The sequence below is a fragment of the Protopterus annectens genome, chromosome 9.part0, assembly GCF_019279795.1.
Source record: "Protopterus annectens isolate FY-2018-M chromosome 9.part0, PAN1.0, whole genome shotgun sequence".
Classification (NCBI taxonomy): domain Eukaryota; kingdom Metazoa; phylum Chordata; order Ceratodontiformes; family Protopteridae; genus Protopterus; species Protopterus annectens.
Window position 1 is genome coordinate 1,017,361,667 of NC_056743.1, and position 19,898 is coordinate 1,017,381,564.

Here is a 19,898-nt window from a genome sequence, read left to right on the forward strand (position 1 = left end):
TGCTTTTGGAATGTCTGGGTTTGGCTTGAGTGGCTCTGGAAGGAACTGGAAAGGACCGGTTCTTAGTAAACCAGTGCCTACTAAATCTTTCACAGTTTGCATAGATTTAGCTTTATCTTCCATTTTTTTTAGAACTTTTTCAGCCTTATTACCAAACAGACGGTCCTGCTGCAAAGGAGCATCCAACAATTTTGCTTTAACATGATCAGGCAGAGTTTGCTCCTTAAGCTAAGCATGCCTTCTAAGCACAGACCCAGTAACAGCAGCCCTGCAAGAGGCCTCCAAAGAATCAAAACCATATTGCAAAGTATGTTTTCCAACTTGTTCAGCTGAATGCAATAAATCCTGTAATTCCTTATTTTCCACACAGTCAGAAATTATAATTTGCTGTTTAAGCAGTCCCATGATATGCTGTTGATATTTTAGCATATGGAATTGATAGTTTAAAGCCCTGATTGCCAAGATTGCAGAAGTATAAACCTTTTTACCCCATCTACCCAGCGCCCTGGAGTCTCTATCAGAAGGGGTAGGATTTTTAGCAGTAGAAGCCTTAATGCCCTTGGGACCCTGAGAAATGGTTTCAGGGTCCGCAACAGGAGTTTTGAAAAGGAATTTGTGGGAGTCAGGAACCCTGTAGTATCTGTCTGGCTTACAAGGGGCCAGAGACAGGGAATCAGGGGCCATACTGGATTCTGAAAATAGATCACCAACAATGTCTAGTATAGGAGGTATAGCCAAAGGACTATGCTGAGGAAGAAGGAAATCCCTAAGCCTCTTTTTGGATTCAGAAAAATCCTGACTTCCCCAGTGGAAATGCTCCCCTAACGTATGTAAAGTTTCCCCAAAAGAGAAATCCTCAGGGGGAGAAGCAGAAGGAATGGAATCCTCTGCATCAGAGTCCTCATAAGTAGGCATGGACAAATCCTGTTCATTAGAAGAGTCAGAAGAAACAGAGTCCTGTTCAGAAGAGTCATAGTCAAGCTCAGCCCTAGGCCTCATGGAAGGGGGGGGGGGGGCGGGGGTTTGACTACCTCCGATTAGAGTAAATCTTCAGCCATTTTGACCATTTGTTTTTTAGGCATAGTGGCCTGAACATGTGGCCTAGGCGTAGTCTTTTTTTTTTATAAAAGATAGATCGAGATTTTGGCCTTAATATTGAAGGTGGTGTCAGTTTAATATACAAATCTGCAGGCCTGCATACACCTCAGAAGCCGGTGCCTGCACAGCGGCTCCGGACCCATCCAAGGTAGAGACATCCGCGGGTTCCATAGGTGAAGCATCTCGCAGCATACCGGACTCCAAATGGGTCTCAGTAGAGGCCTGCGAATCAGAAGTAGCGGGTATCAGGGGCTGCGAAAGCACCTCACTGAGTACCGGCGAACTGGTGACTGGCTTAGAAGGGTCGTCTGCAGTTTTGGACCTCAATGGCCGTTCTCTGTTTTTTCGGTATTCTGGTAGTTGGATGGCTAACAGATGTCATTTCTGGATAATTAAACCGAGAACCGAAATATTTAGAAGCAAAAATGTACAGATGACTGATAGTGCGCTGATTAAACAAAGCACAAAACCGACAGAAAGGTACGTTGTGGTCAGGGCCTAGGCAAGGAATACAGTACAAATGGAAATCCTTATGAGGTATTTGCTTCCCACAAGTAAGGCAATTATTAACTTTTACTGACATCGGTAAGGAGCAAGAAAAAGTTTCCCCAACAGGTTACTTAGCTTTTTAGTTGAAGACTTCAGTTCTGAAACTCGAAAACGAAAATTTCAGGAGTCTACGACTGGCACTTGCAAACTGCTTCTGCTTTGGGCACCGCTCGGCAAGAAAGACCGATGTAATGGCGTCGGATGTATGTTTTATTCTCCTGACGACCTGACGTCATGGAAGAAGGGACAGCATCTGACGCAGGACCCAACACTTTGTTAATCAGGCCGACTGAGGGCAACCTGCCAGCAGATTACCCAAATGCAATAACTGCAACAGTGAAACACGAAGAACATCTGCACTGAACCAACTATAGGTCCATAACTATACTCCCACCCATATCCAAAAACAAAGTATCCACATTCAAATCTTAGCTTTCCTCCTAGGCAATGACTTACTTTATCAAACTCAACTTGGACTCCATCCACACGACAGTACCAAGTACTACCCTTTCAGGACACTATACACCATTATTTACATAATGGGCATGAAGTCTCCTCCCTATTCATTGACCTCTACAAAGCTTATGATATAGACTTGCACCAGGTTCTGTTCAGACTGCCACCCTAAGTCTCGATGAAAAAAAAAATCTAGCTAGGTTCAATAGTTATACCGACAAAAAATAAGTAAGGCAGCAAACTATCTACCAGTCTGTACAGACAGGCATTCCTAGAAGTCCCTCAATGTGTCATCTTTTAACATGTTTATCAATAATATGCAAACTGCATGAAACCAAGCTAATATTACACAATATGTTGACAGCTCAACTTGGTCTGCTCAGTCCAAAGTCACTCCCCATCTGCAAAATATATCACAGGAAGCCTTCCAATCCACAGAACCCTGGCTCCAACAACTGAACTATCTTTAAACACTAAAGAAACAAAACTGATACCTGCTCCCTCTACTACCACCAAGTGAATAAGTCAAAATGTGCAGTACTACTAGGACTGATCACGGATGAAAACTTAAAAACTTTGATCACAGTAATTTAATGTTGTCTAGACAATGATTTAAAAACTGCCATAGAAGGCTAAATCCCACCTCATTAATCAAAGTAGAACTAGTAAAACCTCTCTTGAACAACCCAGTCTACTTTAGGCATCCCTAGTCTTCACTATCTGCAGTCTGGGCCGCTGTCCATACTAGAATAAAGGTACAACAAACTTTCCAAATCTGCTACTGATCAACTCCAAAACTCATCACTGTATTGCTCTCAAAAAATATATTTGCTGGAACTAAGTCACTAACCTATTCAAAACTAAAAAAAAAAAAAAAAAAAAAAAAAACTTCTTCAAAGTGTTACATCAATCTGCAGAGATTCCAGCCACCCCAAACCTACTCTAGTGGTTATTCCCCTGCTAGACAAAGATCAAAGGATTAGTACTTAAACCCAACTCGAAAAGCTTATAACATCAGCAAAACACATCTCAAAGTACATCCAAATGTTGGAATGACATCTTAAACAATAAAAATACTACCATTCACAGATTCAAACTAAACTTAAAGTCATCTTAATTCATGGCTTTACCAATGCTAGTCTTCCTCTGGTAAAACTCAACCACCCTAATAAAACATCATTTTACTACCATATATTTGCTGCACTACCCAAATTAGGATCTTTATACAACTATCAAAATATATTGCCTTCCTTTACAGTGGAATACCTTACCTAGCTAACCAAACCAAGTAGAGCATAGTACTTAGAGGCTTATGGTAAACAGGACTGGTATCATACCACTGTCTTCTCTTATCGAAATGATATTTTGGAAACCATGCGATTCTCTGTAAATAACTATATCACATTACTGTACATTTGTCTCAGACCTCTGCCTAAATGATACGCTTCCAACAAAGAATACTACCTAAAAGCACCTGCATGTTCAACATATTACTACTCGTATGTAAAATTGCTACATGCGAGTACTGAACATTTCCTCGCTCTGTGTGAAAACGGTACTAAATGTTACATGCAGGTTTTAAATATTTCCTTTGATGTATAACATTCCAAGCTTTGATCCCAGGCCTCTGCTGAAAAAAACACTATCATATATAGTTGAACGTTCCCATAAGAATAAAGTGTTATAGTCAGGGATGCAACTGCTATGCTAATGGAGCTGGCTTAAAACAGACAAGAGTTTTATTCAACCCTCAACAACATTTCTGCCATCATGATGCTATCACTCAAAAGGAAACCTACATGGTCAAAACAAAAACAAAAGCAGGAAGCTTACCAGTGGCGGCTGGTGACTTCAAATCACAGGGGGGCTGCAGGAGACAGCTGAATTGGTGGGGTCAATGGGGAGGGGGTGTGGTCAACCATAAAGGGGAGGAGCTATGCACAAAACCACAAAACACCAACTTTAATTAAATACGCTGCCCTGGGTGGCAAACCATCATTATGGAAGTCCAATCAAGACAAAGTAAGTGTAGAAGAATAAAAATATTTCAATGCATTGGCTGCATGACAGCTTACTTAATATCTAGATGGAAACAAAAGGTTGTGAGGCATGAAAAAATAAATTACTTTTTAAATACATTACTGGAATGCCAGTCAAAATCAAGTATAAGAAAAACCAGAAGCACTCAACTCAAACCACTTCTCCTTGCACTGCAGTTCTAATTATAATATATTCAGCTTTATTAAAGTACCAAGTAACATGCTGAAAGTAGAAATCTATGTGATGCCCCCACTTGTAAAAATGTTTCTTATCCAAAAAAGTCCTGCTGCCTGACAACTTGTTTCATGGGGAAAACATGATAAAAGTAAAAAATGAAAAGCAAACAAGAAACAAGCTCAAGATACATTGCTTAAAGGATTACTGTACAGGTTATGGACCACACATGATTGGCATTCTGTTTAGTTTACGGGTAAAGTCTGTAGAGATGACTGGAAGTCTCCAACAAGTGTAATGAGCTTTTTAAAATAATGGAATCCTGTCCTTTAATACCCAAGGCTTATACATTATCTAGTCAAGTATTCTCTGCATGGCAACAGAAAGGCGTTCAATGTTGGCAATTCTTTAACAGTATGCTTATTAAAGCTTACTTGCATCTTACGATGTCAGACAAGCTTACCTTATGGTCATTAAAGCATTGCTACTTAAACACAGAGCAACAGGCACTTTGAGTAATAAGCATAAATCTGAGTAATAAGCATAAATCAACAGTACAAAAATATGACAGAAACCAGACCATTCTGAAAAATCAAGGACAGATGAAAAGCCACTGTAGTACTTATGCAGTGTGTCCTCCCCATCCAAGGTAGATACAACTACTCCTTGCCTTGCTTGGACACATCCAGAGTCACTACATGGGGGAGTGGGGTGCAACAAGCATGTCACAATTTGAAATCTCTCTGGCTGACTGTGATGGCCCTGACATTTGTCATACCTCTCAACCTCAAGAGCAAGAAATCTGGACAAAGCCATACACAGAAGTGGGACAAAGGCCCAACAATAAGGACAATTTTTAAATATTGCTCTAATAAACTTAGAAAGATAATAGAATAGATCTTGCATTAGTATGAATTTTCTGAAGGGTATAAAATCTGAAACTCAAATGTCTGTCATTTTCTAACTTCAGTCTTTAGTGATTTGTCACTAATTTGCCAAAAAACACAATTTTATGAAAAATAGACCAAAAATGTGATGCAAAAATATAAAATAGACACACAATACAGCTACTACCTGTCAAAGAAGGGACACTTTAATATTAGTACTGCTACCTTGAGCAGCTGACAAAATAAAAGAATCTACATGCATTTCAAGTAATCTATAACTTTGATTATTACAGTTATTTCTTAATTGTAAACCCTCCATGTTTTCTTCCAAAATTGCTATTTTGCGGAGGGATTATTAGGGGGAAGAGCAACATTTTGAGCCAAAAATTGGGGACAGTTGAGAGGTTGGCTATGCCTAATTCTATAAAGCAATTTATTTGAATGTACCTCTCAACCTGTTAATGCAGTAAATCTGAACAAGGCCAAATATATTGGGGGCACATATAAACAGTACTAAAAATTGCTCTTGTATAAAATGAGACAGTTGATAGAACAGCTCTTACTTTAACGTGCATTTTTCTGAAGGTTATGAAGTCTGAAACTTATTATTTAGTGACTTCTGGCAAATCATTTAGGAATTAAAACTACAAATTTTATGAAGAACAAACCAAAAATAAGAAGCAAAAATATATTCATTCTTTGAAAATATGGACAGTTGGGAGGTATAGTTCAGCTGGGCCTGTCTGAGTTTGCTGCCCTTCCCCCCTGACAAAATAGTTGAATGGAGCCTCTGCAGCCATTCCAATGAACCATTACTTGGCTATTTCACTCCATTTACCATAAACACCAATGTGCATACTGCTTTACTTCTATGATGAGTTGGACTTCATTTGAAAGTTTTATTTTGTATTTTACAGCACAAACACTAAGTCATCTGTTAAACAAAGCAATGCAGTCTCACAATGAAAACTTGGCATTAAAACTTCTCTGCCCTTGAAACTCACATTCATTGAAACAGCATTGAAACCCACATTCAAAGAAAATACATTTTGCCAGTGGCAGATAAAGATTAATTTTGGGCTGTTTTGAATCATAGGCCCCTTGCATATGAAACATACATGTGCTCTTTGATACACCTTCCTCATTGTACTAAAATTATATTCCTTGTACAATACAGTACACTTGTTAGAGGGTGTTTTAAATTTGTTTTGAACATTTTTCCAGTAAGCAATGAAACAAACCATATGCACCCATAATGGCAAACTGCCCAGTTGAGAACATTTATCATAAAAAAAGTCTACTCAGACTTCCACAGTCCACCATTATTAGTAAATATACACAATTCTACAGTCTACCATTATTAGTAAATATGCACAATTCCACAGTCCACCATTATTAGTAAATATGCACAATTCTACAGTCCACCATTATCAGTAAATATGCACAATTCTACAGTCCACCTTTATCAGTAAATATGCACAATTCTACAGTCCATTATCAGTAAATATGCACAATCTCTGAAGTAAGTCATCTAAATAATTCCACATTAAAGAAATCTGTAACTAATGAAGCGGTTGCTGCTAGCAATCATCTTTATATTTCATGGTTTCATCGAAAAATAAAGTGTCTGTTGACCCTCAGGAATAAATTGCCTATATTACATTAAAAAAATGATAAGCTAGTAATAATATTGCAAGAGGAAATGGATGGCAAACTGATAACGAACTCATAGTTAGTATCTTCACCAAGGAGAACATTCTCAGTATGGCAGCATTCACCCCTTGTGGGAGTAGAACCCACAGCCTTCTGCATCAAAAGCAAGTACACAACCTGTTGTGCTATAGTATTAACTAGGCAAAGCACTAAACTTCTATTCCCCTGCATCTCTCCGCTCCTTGTAAAATCTACTCAATACTCAACTGCATCTCAACTTCGCAGCTCAAGAAAACTGGAAAAAGCCAAAATGTATTGGGGGGGGTCAAAAGCCCAAAAACAGGGACACATTAAACATTGCTTGTATAATCTTGGAAAGTTGCTAGAATAAAATGTTGTGTTGCCACCATATATTTTACTGCCAAGGTCCCTGAGCAAAAAACAGAGTAACATACCAATACGCCACATCAGCTGCTTTGTAAAAGAGAGGAAGACTGAAACTTAAATGGCTATCATTTAGTGAATTCAGTTCTCACCATAGCTGTCAACCTCTTAATACAAAACACCTGGACAAACCCAGTAATGAGGGAATACAGCCCTCAAACATATTCAGTGAATTCAGTTCTTGCCATAGCTGTCAACCTTAGCACAAAAACCTGGACGAAGCCAATAATGGGGGAATACAGTCCCAAAAATAGGGACAAATTTAAAATATTCATCTTATAAACTTAGAAAATTGCTAGAAAAAAGGTTGTGCTACTATGTATTCTGAAGAACATGAAGTTTGAAATTCAAATGCCGGTCAATTTTACTGCGGACAGAACAAAAACAATTTTCAGCAGAGACGCAAGGATTAATACTGCAGACACGTCTTTGTAAAATGGCAGGGCACCAGAGCAAATCCACACAAACACAGGGAGGAGATGCAGACTCCACACAGAAGCCACCCCAACCAAGAATCAAACCAGAAAACCTATAGCTGTGAGGCAACAATACTACCACTGCACCAATTATGCAAGGAATTAAACATTCAGAAACCTGAAGTCTGAAATTCAAATGCCTGTCAATTTTATTTAACATTTGTTAATCAGGACAGTCTGACTTGGAACAAAAAAAACAATTTTCAGCAGAGGCCCAGGAAGAAATAATGCAGACATGTCTTTGTAACATGGGAGGACACAAAAGCAAACCCACACAAACACAGGGAGAAGATACAGACCCCACAAAGAAAGAACCCCAGCCAAGAATCAAATCCGAGAACCTGCAGCTGTGAGGCAACAATGCTACTACTACACCATCAAAGATCAAGCATTAAAACATTTACAAACCACAGATATTATGAGGAACAGATCAGATCAAATATGAGGCAAAAATCTGCAATTTTTTTTACAAATGGTAATGGTGGTGGGTGGGGAACTCAAGTCTTTAACACCTGCATACAGGGTTCAAGCCTGAGGTATTCCCTACCACACCACCATGAGCACCTGGGGCATTTTCACACACACACACACACACACACACACACACACACACACACACACACACACACACACACACACACACACACACTTTCAAGTATGTAAGCACCAAGCACCACACACTTCAGATAGTAAATACAAGCACACACCATATATTCCATCAAGTGCCATACACTTGCCTGTCCTGTCCGTTCTCCATAATATCCATCCAGCTAACATTCTGCCCGCGCAATACTCCCAAGACCCGCGAGATCCCTGCTGCATTCAAAAACTCCTTCCCGAGATCGGCGAGACTGTTCCTAAATCCTGACTGCTGCTGTTGCAGTCCGGCCCAGACATATTCTCCCATCGAGTCTGTGCACATTTAACGTGCACAGACGTCTCCTTGTGTCCCCCTATGGGGACTGCCGGACTGCCAGGAGCATGCGCATAGACGTGCAGTAGTCGGGACTACTGCGCATGCGCGAAGTCCACGAAATTTTTTTCTATTTTCTTTTTGATTTGAGGGGGCTGCAATCCGGCAGTCCAATAGCACGGGCCGCCCCTGAAGCTTACTGTAATCAAAGGATGCTATGGCTGAAAGTGGACATATACCCATGTTTACCTACTCAACTATAAAAAGGAATTAAATCACAAAGATGTTGAAATAATTACTAACAATGAATAAGAATGCAGGTGTCACTGCATGCTATTGCTCAGGTCACAAAGAAATTAGGCTATGAATCCATAAATCACTGCCTCACTATGCAGGAATCTCAGAAATCTGCACAATACCCAAGACAGTTACAAACTGGAAAATTCCACTAGCAGCAAATAAAAGAAAAAAAGAAAAAAATGGGTATAAATGTAGATGCAAAGCTTAAAATGCCAATAGTGTTGAATACAAGGTCCTGCTTTACACAAAGTGGACAGACCATTTTGGGACAAAAACGCTCATCTATAAAGATGCAGGTTGGCAGAGTAGTGCAAGTATCTTGCAAATACTTACCAAATATAATCCTTGTCTCCATGCTCTGCTTTCTCAATTATCAGCTGGGTGTCAAACAACACAAAACCACACATAAGCAGCAAGCCGATGTACAGGTGAGCCTGTGAAACAAAGCAGAAAAAAAAATCCAAATTAGCAGTTTAACACATAGCAATCCATATGCATTTCAGATATACCCATAACCACATACCCAAGAAGGACATGCACACTGATGCCTACCTATCCCAAAAGAGCAGCTAATCACTTAATTTTACTTTCTATGGGTACTCTTTTACAACACAAGATCTGCCAGTGCTTCCCCAGATTCCTCCTGGTAGCCTGGTAGCTTATTTCACAGACTACAGAAGTTACTCTACGCCAGCTGATCTTACTCAAGCTTCATCTCCCAAATGGAAGCAAACTTTTTCTGAGCTTTCATGTTCAAGGTTAAGGAAATGCAAAACTTACTATTCTCCCTAGATTTTATCATCTGGCTAATTATGACACTGTTGACAAATACTTTTTCCATTCTATCTTAAACTGTACGTTTCTGATGCTTGTGTACATTTCCACACTTAATTCTTTGAAAGCCAGAAAATATGAAGCAATGCCACATCAACCTTATGTTATAGTCCGTACTGCGAGACGAAGGAAGGCGTAAAAATAAAATGTAGCTATGGCTAAGCACTGCTTCTTTTCAGAGCCAATTCCTTAATTTAAACAAATGTTTAAAGCACATTAAATTAGCATAACCTAACAACGTTTAAAATATATATGTAATATAATTCAGTCACGGGACATTCAGTGTTTCTACTATAAAGGGAGGCCCTCAAGTGTTGTTGCTTTAAAGGGCAATTTAACTGTTACCTTTCCACTGCAGTGCTTGTTTTCAGAGCTGTGGTTTGCAGATTTCAGTCTACCTGCTTTTACTGTATTTGTGTTTCTTCCTACTTTATTCTGCTTTTGCGTCATCTTAATAGTACTCAATTGTATTTATTACTGCTTGGTGCAACTCATTCTAAGCCTTTTAGTTTAGGCACTTGGGCTTCAAACCAGTTGTTTTACATTAAGAAGGTTTGTGGTCTGCACTGTAGTGGCAGAACAGGTAGCTGACATCCTAAGTTGGGAACTGCTGACTGAGGGCTCAGTGTCTGTTATTCTAAAAGTGTATTAATTCTGGTTTAAGCACTTGGGCTTCAGGCCAGTTATTTTACATTAAGAGGGTTCGTGGTCTGCACTCTTGTGGGAGTAGAGGCTGGACTCTGCCCTTCTGAGCTGGGAATTTCTGGTTAAAGGCTTATAGTGCCTGCATATCAGAACTGCTTCTTACTGAAAATGGTACACCTTGTTTGCTGTAGCATAGACTAGATCCAGGCCTGCTGAATCTAGCTTTGTTTGTATAACTTGAGCATTAATCCAGGCATTCTTTAAAGTATTCAGTAGTATTTACTACTGCTTGGTAGTAACTTGATTAAAGTGTAGCTATCATTCTAAGTCTTTTGGATTAAGCACTTGGGCTTCAGACCAGTTGTTTTACATTAGGAAGGTTTGTGGCCTGCACTGTGGTGGCAGGACAGGTAGCTTACATCCTTCTAAGTTGGGAAATGCTGACTGAGGGCTCAGTGTCTGTTATTCTAAAAATTAGTTCTGGTTTAAGCACTTGGGCTTCAGGCCAGTTATTTTATATTAAGAAGGTTCGTGATCTGCACTCGTGGGAGGAGAGGCTGGACTCTGCCCTTCTGAGCTGGGGATTTCTGGTTAAAGGCTTATAGTGCCTGCATATCTGAACTGTTTCTTACTGAAATTGGTACACCTTGTTTGCTGTAGCATAGACTAGATCCAGGCCTGCTGAATCTAGCTTTGTTTGTATGCTTGTTATTTTCCTGAAACACTAATTCCACCTAAAACGCGGCTTTTCAGCGCTTTTGTAGATCCCTAATGATATCTGCATTGCTTACTGTACTTATTTCCTTGTTTCACTTGAAAGAAAGTTACTGTTCATCATTTTTGCATTTAAGTTACCTGTAACACATTGCATTTAAGTTACCTGGCACTTGCTCACTAAAGCAATTATACAAGTCAGCACTAAAAAATTAAAAGCACTACACCCTCACAAACTCCCCTTGAGTACCTTGTTCCCCATTGGCCTTTTTCAATTATAAAGGAATTCCCAATACTATTCTAGCATGTCCAAAGGTCAGTTGTCAATCTCCTCTCCGGTCCAGCTGGTGAATCTGGGAATCTTGAGGCAATGTTACAACTGCCTCATGTACACAGACATCCCTCTCCTCCTAACAAATTCCAACACACGTGAGAGATGCAACCATATAGCCAAACTGGATGCTAAGCTCTCTCAACTCAGTACTGGCGTAACCAGTCAGGAGGAGAAGGAAACCACACTCACTACGATTCCAGTCTCACATACACCTACCACGACAGCAAACCAAACACAAACACACAAAAACATACTCTGAGACTCTAAATAAAAATCTGCCTAAGCAGCAGAGACCTCCAAAGCAGACACCCAAGCAACCACTACCCCAAAACAAAACACGTGCAACACATAGCTCACAAAGCCAGTGTGCCGAACAGTCACAGCCCTTAAGGCTAAACACCACACCCGATACACTTGTAATAGGTGACTATAGTCAGGCACACTGATGTCTCGCTCACCAGGCTGAACAAGGAGAAGGTCACGGTGAGCTGCCTGTCGGGCGCTAGGATCCGCCACAACACAAGCACTCAGGTCACTCCAAGGCAAGTACAAATATGACTCTGTCATTGTCCATGCTGGTGTGAATGACCCGAGACGTACCTCCCTGGACTACATGGAGACACAGGAGCTCTCTGAGCAAGTAGCCCAGGCCGGTATGACCCTGACCTTGAGTAGCATCTTACCCTCACTAAGAATGATGCCACAATATGAAGACAAGATGATCAATTTCAACAATTGGTTTAAGTATTGGTGTCATTCAAAGGGGATCCAATGCCTGTCAGCCTGGGATGACATGCTCGACAAGACACGATGCTTCGTCAGGGATGGCTTGCACCTGTCACCCCTGGGCTTTCGGATATTGGCAAAGGCTCTTGCTTCCCCCATAGTGCCTTTTTTAGGCAAGGCTCAAAAGACAAACCCACCTCCATAGGTATCACAAGGGATAAGAAACTAAGAGTAATGCTACTCAACGCCAGAAGTCTAAACCTCAAGATGCACGCACTCAAAACTCTCCTTAGCATGGAGAACATAGATATCTGTGCAGTAACAGAAACCTGGTTCAAGGCTCGCGAGAGCACCCCAGCACTACCAGGTTATACCTCATACCATGCTTTTCGGCCCCAATACTTGGACCGAACCACAAAAGGAGGGGAGTATCAGTATTCGTCAAAGATACCCACAACTCCAGGTTGGTGGCACAGCACGAAGCATCACAGATTATCCATGTGCAACTAACAGTGGGTAAAACTGCCTTCCAGTTTATAGCCTGCTACAGACCACCCTCCCAAACCCAGGAACCCCACTCGGCCTTCCTGAGAACACTGGAAAATATGAAGGTCTCTCCAAACACCATTATATTGGGCGACTTCAACTACCCAAACAGACTGGGAGCATTACTCTAGCTCCAACACCCTAGCCCAAAGGTTCCTAGAATTTATAAACTCAAATGCTATGGAACAACTTGTTACCACTCCCACAAGAGGGAAAAACATACTGGACCTGATCATCACCAACATGGGGACTCTATGCTCCAGACCAGAAGTGTATCCCTCACTGGTAAGATCAGACCATAAACTAATCTCACTGGATATTCACATCCCGACCCCACCCCTGCCCAGAAAACCACAGTGAAAAACTTCTCTAAAACAAATTTCACACTCCTCAAAACCGAGGTGGAATGCTTCACAGCCCCCGAGCCTGTGGAAAATACGGCCCAGACCGCAGAATCCTTTATAAACGCATTCTATGAACACCTTCAGGAATGCATGGATCATGCAATCCCAAATAAAACCAAGACCCAATCCTCCAAAGGCAGACATCCTGTCTGGTGGACCCCAGCCATAAACAAACTATACAATAGGAGGAGGAAGCTACTACATGATAGAGCAAAATCCCAAAAAGGGAAGGCATCTCTGATCAGTATTAGCAAAAAACTATGGGCACTCATAAAATAGTCTAAGGCCAGCTTCGAGAGAAAAATTGCACAGGACACCAAGGATAATCACAAGGCTTTCTTTAGTTATGTTAGGAACCTGGGTGGGAATTCCCAGATATGCTCAGAATTAGTCCAAAATGACAAAAAATACATCGAACCCACAGACATTGCCAACATCCTAGCTGACAGGTTTAGCGCAAACTCCTCCCCCCCCTCCCCACCAAAAGGGCAAATATCTATCCCAGCAGAGTGCTGCCCCTCCTGACATCTCAGATGCTCAGGTAAGAGCCGCCCTCTCCAAAGCAAAAAACACAGCATCAATGGGACCAGACGGTGTCCCGGGCTGCGTCCTACATGAACTCCAAGGAGTGCTAAACCCAAACATAAAACTACTGTTCAATCTCAGTGTTACTACAGGATATGTACCCAAAGAGTGGCGTACAGCAACCATGGTCCCTCTCCACAAAAGTGGTGCCTCAACGGATCCTGGAAACTATCGCCCCATAAGCCTGACTAGCTTGGTCTGCAAAGCTATGGAAAGGATCATCCTGGACCTCATAAATAAAGATATTGGGGCCCTACAGACACTGGATCCTACCCAGTTCGGCTTTGTTAAGGGCAGATCCTGCCTCTTAAACCTGGTCGATTTCTTTGAAACAGTCATAGGTTCATAGGTTGGTACTAGGCTATCAGCCCTAGGGCCTATACAATCCTAGCCATAACAATTCCCTGGCTATTTCTTCCCACATTATTTACTTTCCTAGACCCCTGTCTAGCAGGGCGACTGACATGATCCCTGGGGTGAATTTCCTTTCTCCCATCAAATCGTCAGGGTTCCTCTTGAAGAGGTCCAAAGAGGCAATCTGCTTGATGGATGCATGTATGGGCAATCTATTCCAGAGTCTGGGGAGTCTCTGGGTCAGGAACCTATCCCTCCAGCATGTTTTGTTTATTGTGATGACAAGGTTTAGATCCCTGGAGCGTGTAGCTCTGAGGGCTTGGGATTTCTTTAAGTGTAGCATGTCCAACAGCTCTGGGTTTGACATGGCCTTGTATGTTAAGCAGAGATCGCCTCCGAGTAGACGATATGCGACAAGAGTATAGCTGGAGTTTAAGGCGGTCAGCGTAAGGCATCTGCTTTAGGCCTGTGATTCTATTAGTGAGGTATTTCTGAGGCCTTTCCAGTTGTTGCAGATGTCTTGAGAGGTACATACCAAATGGGGTGTTGTATTCTATAATGGGTCTAATGAGGGATGAGTACAGTGGGACAATGATCTCCTTTTTTCTGGATGAAAAGCCCTTTGTGATGAGGTGTGCCACATAGAAGGATTTCCTGACTGTTGTGGCAATGTGGTTATCGAAGGTGAGACCACTGTCCACCTGTGTCCCTAACTCTCTTATCACACTTTGTGTTTAGTGTACTGCCACCTATATGGTAATTCATGGATACATGTTTTTTCCCCAAAGGGGATAACAATACATTTCTTGGCATTGAGCTTGAGCCCATGGCTCTGGCACCAAGCATCTGTTTCTGTAAGGCCCTTTTGTAGAGTATCCACATCATTTGGGGATTCAATAATGGCTCCCAGTTTGCAGTCATCTGCAAACTTTGTTAGCCAGAGTCCCTTAGTGTTGACCTGTACTTCAGAGAGGTAGATGCCAAACAAGAGCGGCCCCAGGACTGAACCCTGAGGTACTCCACTTGTCTGGAGGTGGAGTTGGAGTCGGCTACTTTTACAGTGTGGGTTCTATCAGTAAGCCATTTAGCAACCCATTGGGTGACATATGGATTAATGCCCAACTTAGTAAGTTTATCTATGATTCCAGAGTGGGGGATGGTGTCAAAGGCCTTGGCAAGGTCTAGATAGGCTGTGTGGACCACCTTACCCTTGTCCATGGCTCTGGAGACTGATTCAAAGACGTCAATCAGGTTCAGGAGACAAGATCGGCCCTTCACAAACCCAAACTGGGTTGGGTCCAGTGTTTGAAGGTTGCCAATGTCTTTGTATATAAGTTCCATGATAATACGCTCCAAGGCCATTGACAAGAGGAAGGTGGTCCACACAGCCTACCTGGACCTCGCAAAAGCCTTCGATACAATACCCCACTCGGCCATTATAGATAAGCTCACCAGCTTAAATATAAATCTCTATGTCACTAGATGGGTTGCAAACTGGCTCAAGGACAGAACCCACATGGTTAGAATTGCTGGAGCCATGTCAGACTCCAAACCAGTTACAAGTGGCGTCCCACAAGGCTCAGTCCTGGGACCTCTTGTTCGGTATATATTTCGCGGAGGTACAGGTCAACACGGAAGGACTGTGGCTAAGTTCGCAGATGACTGCAAACTGGGCACCATAATAGACTCTCCAGTCGACACAAGCATCCTCCAAAAGGGCCTCATAGAAACAGAACTGGTGCCAGAGCCATGGCCTCAAGCTAAACGCCAAAAAGTGTATAGTCATCCCCTTTGGCAAAAACAAAGTGCCCACAAATTACCACAGGTGGTAATCCATTAAGTACAGAATAAGTAATTAGGGACCTGGGGACCCAAGTTGATAGCAATCTCTCATTTGACAACCATGTGGCCAAAGTGGTTAGAAAAACATTTTATATAGCCCACCTAATCATGAAGGGATTCACATCTAGATCAGGGGAGGTCATCGTGCCTCTTTACTCATCCCTCAGCAGGCCCATAATTGAGTACAATGCCCCTTTTGGGATGTACCTTACCAGACACCTGCAGCAACTGGAAAGACCCCAAAAGTACCTTACCAAGAGGATCAAAGGGCTCAAACAGATGCCATATGCTGCCCGGTTAAAGAAACTCCAGCTCTACTCAGTGGCATACCGCCTGCTCAGAGGAGATCTGTGCCTGACGTATAAAGCCATGCCCAACCCTGAATTAATGGACATGCGGCACCTCAGAAAATCCAAATCCCATCGAGCTACGCGCTCGAGAGACTTGAACCTCAGCACTGAAATAAATAGGACATGCTGGAGGGACAGACTCATAACCCAGAGGCTCCCTTCACTCTGGAATAAAATCCCAGTCCAGGTTAGGCAGAGTCCCTCATTGACTCTCTTCAAGAGGAATCTTGAGTGGATGGGAGATCGTAGGTTTACCCCGGGTGTCACTTCTGTGTCACTGACAGAGGCACAGTATACTAACCTCGATAAAGGGCATAGCAAAATTAATTTAAAATGGGTGGCAAAAGCCAAACACACTCTGGCTAGGCTTATAAATGCCCTAGGGCAGATAGCCTAGTATGAACCTATGAAGTATTACAAGGGTGTAAAATAAACAAGTATGAAAATGTGCTGTGACTTGCATAAGAGTTTAAAAGTAAACCAATTATGATGAAATCAAGTTCAAAATTATGTGCAGTGTAATTAAACAGATCACTATTTACTGGTTTAACAAAGGCTGAATTACCTGCTGCATTTCCACCTCAGCAGTGTGGTATACTCAGCACTGTGCTACTCAGTCTTAATGCAAAGTTGATTTTCATCTTGGTACTGTGCTCCATGAAATTGTAACAAAAGTGCTTCTTAGCTGGGTGACAAGTTTGTTTAAAACACAGGGTTATGAAGTCCGACAACATTTTTCTAGTACCATCTGAAGACATCTCTCTAAGGGAATTGGCAGTATTGTTAAAACATGTGCCTGGAGCCTTTTCTTACCTTGATTTAGTCCCTTGAACTGCTTGACTGCACTGTTGTGCCTGGTTCTGTAGCTTCAAGTGATAATCTTAATGATCAGGCACTGTGCTTTCACACAAAGTACACCTGTGTCCTAATCACTATAATTGCAGATGTTAAAGTAGATCAATGTTGCAGTACCGATCCTTGGGTTTTCCTGATGTACAGAAGCCTGAGATTGCCAGATTCTTGGCACCATCCCAAGCCGATGGACTTCTAATTACCAATGTCTGGACACCAGGGTAAAAGAGAATCCATCAAAGTCATTTTCAGGTGTGAGCATGACCTCCCCAGATGTCTGGCTTTGGTTGAGAATGCAAAGGAGAAGGAAAAGGAATTACAGTAGGGATGAACCAAAGTGATTATAAGCAGAAAACAGTAACCGTGATGTCCCCTACAAAGTTAAGGAGTAGAAGAGTGGGAATATGTACTGCAACATTGGTCTACTTGAACATCTACAATCATAGTAAGTGGGACACAACTTTACTATTTTTTTTCAGAGTCAATATTGCAGTAATGTTCTATGAGAAGATTCCTAAAGTTTCCCTGTGGGTGGAGATGATTTTCATAAGTTTAGGAAATATTTTGTAGGATGGCAGATGTGAATCTGGTCTTGGCCCTGAAGACCTGTTAGTGTTTTGTAAAGATGCGGACGGAATTCCAAACGGCTGCCTTTAAGATTGTTTGGGAGGGACCTCCTTCAAGGAAGGCAGTGGTAGTTCACCCATGCCTGGTGGAATGGGCTCTAAAGTTGCCAGGTAAAGGCTTTCCATGGTGCAGGTAACAAACCTTGATGCAGTTTGCAATCCATTTACAAATGACTTGTTCTGAGACAGGTTTGCCCTCTGTGAAGGATAAAAAAGTTATGTACTCACCATAACGTTCATAGGTTCATAGGTTTATACTAGGCTATCTGCCCTAAGGCATTTATAAGCCTAGCCCAAATTATTGTGGCTTACGCCACCCCTTATATGAAAAAATACTGTGCCCATTAGTTTGTTGTGCCTCTGTCCAGCAGTGACCCAGAAATGATTCCCGGGGTAAACCTACGATCTCCCAACCACAGGTCTAGATTTCTCTTGAACAGAGTCAGCGAGGTGCTCTGCCTCACATGGACCGGGATTTTATTCCACAGCATAGGGAGTCTCTGAGTGATAAATCTATCCCTCCAGCACGTCCTATTTATATCCGTGCTAAGGTTTAAGTCGCTTGCTCTAGTGGTTTTGGTGGATTTGGATTTTTTGAGGTGGAGCATGTCCATTAATTCCGGGTTGGACATGGCCTTGTATGTCAGGCACATGTCACCTCTGAGCAGACGGTATGCGACTGAATAGAGCTGGAGTTTCTTCAATCTGGCAGCATATGACAGATTTTGGAGTCCCTTTATCCTTTTGGTGAGGAACTTTGGGGTCTCTCCAATTGCTGCAGATGTCGGGTGAGATACATCCCAAATGGGGCATTGTACTCGATCATTGGTCTGATAAGTGAAGAGTACAGGGGAACAATGACCTCACTAGATCTGGATGTGAATCCCTTCATGATCAGGTGGGCAATGTAGAAGGTCTTTCTAACCACTTTAGCAATGTGAGTGTCAAAAGAAAGGCCACTGTCAACCTGGGTCCCCAGGTCCCTGATAACCTCTTCTGTGCTTAGTGGATTGCCACCTATATGGTAGCTTGGGGTTACCTTGTTTTTCCCGAAGGTTATGACTATACATTTTTTGGCGTTTAACTTCAGGCCATGGCTCTGGCACCAGCTATCTGTTTCCGTGAGTCCCTTCTGAAGGATATCCGTGTCCGATGCACTTTCCACTATGGCGCCCAGTTTGCAGTCATCTGCAAACTTTGTCAGCCAAAGTCCTCCCATGTTGGCCTGTCCTTCTGAGAAGTAGATGCCAAACAATAGGGGCCAAGGACCGAGCCCTGTGGGACACCACTTGTGACCGGCTTGGAGTCTGACACAGCGCCAGCAACTCTAACCCTGTGGGTTCTGTCCTTAAGCCAGTTTGCAACCCATCTTGTGACATATGGGTTTACATTTAAGCTGGTAAGTTTTTCTACAATACCCGAGTGGGGTATTGTGTCGAAAGCCTTTGCAAGGTCAAGGTAGGCTGTATGGACTGCCTTTCCCTCATCAATGGCCTTGGTGACTATTTCAAGAAGTCGACCAAGTTCAAAAGGCATGATCTTCCCTTGACAAAGCCAAACTGGGTCGGGTCCAATGTCTGCAAGTCCCCTATATCTTTGTTTATGAGCTCCATTATGATCCTCTCCATAGCTTTGCAGACTAGACTTGTTAAGCTTATGGGGCGGTAATTACCAGGGTCCGTAGAGGCGCCACCTTTGTGGAGTGGGACCACAGTTGCCGCACGCCACTCCTTGGGCACGATCCTGTGGTAAGGCTGAGATTAAACAGCTGCCTTATGTGCGGGTTTAATTCCTCATTTAGCTCGTGTAGCACACAGCCGGGGACACCATCCGGTCCCATTGATGCTGTGTTTTTAGCTTTAGAGAGAGCAGCTTTCACCTGCGCATTTGAGATGTCCGGGAGGCTACACTCGGCTGGGATAGTTATCTCTCCTTTAGGGGGGGAGAGGGGGTAAAGTTTGCACTGAACCTGTCTGCCAGTATGTTGGCAATGTCTGTGGGTTCAGTGATTTTTGTATCATTTTGGACTAATTCTGAGCATATCTGTGAGTTTCCACCCAGGTTCCTAACATAGCTGAAAAAGGCCTTATGATTGT

General features: G+C 42.3%; 1 protein-coding gene across 1 annotated transcript in view; it reads right to left on the minus strand.

Annotated features, from left to right (window-relative positions):
• TMBIM6 (transmembrane BAX inhibitor motif containing 6) overlaps positions 1-19,898 on the minus strand; it is a 381,522-nt gene that overhangs the window by 122,955 nt on the left and 238,669 nt on the right. The window contains exon 8 of the mRNA XM_044083808.1: positions 9,324-9,424. Within this exon, the coding sequence (XP_043939743.1) occupies positions 9,324-9,424 (101 nt within the window). The remainder of the gene's footprint in view (positions 1-9,323; positions 9,425-19,898) is intronic.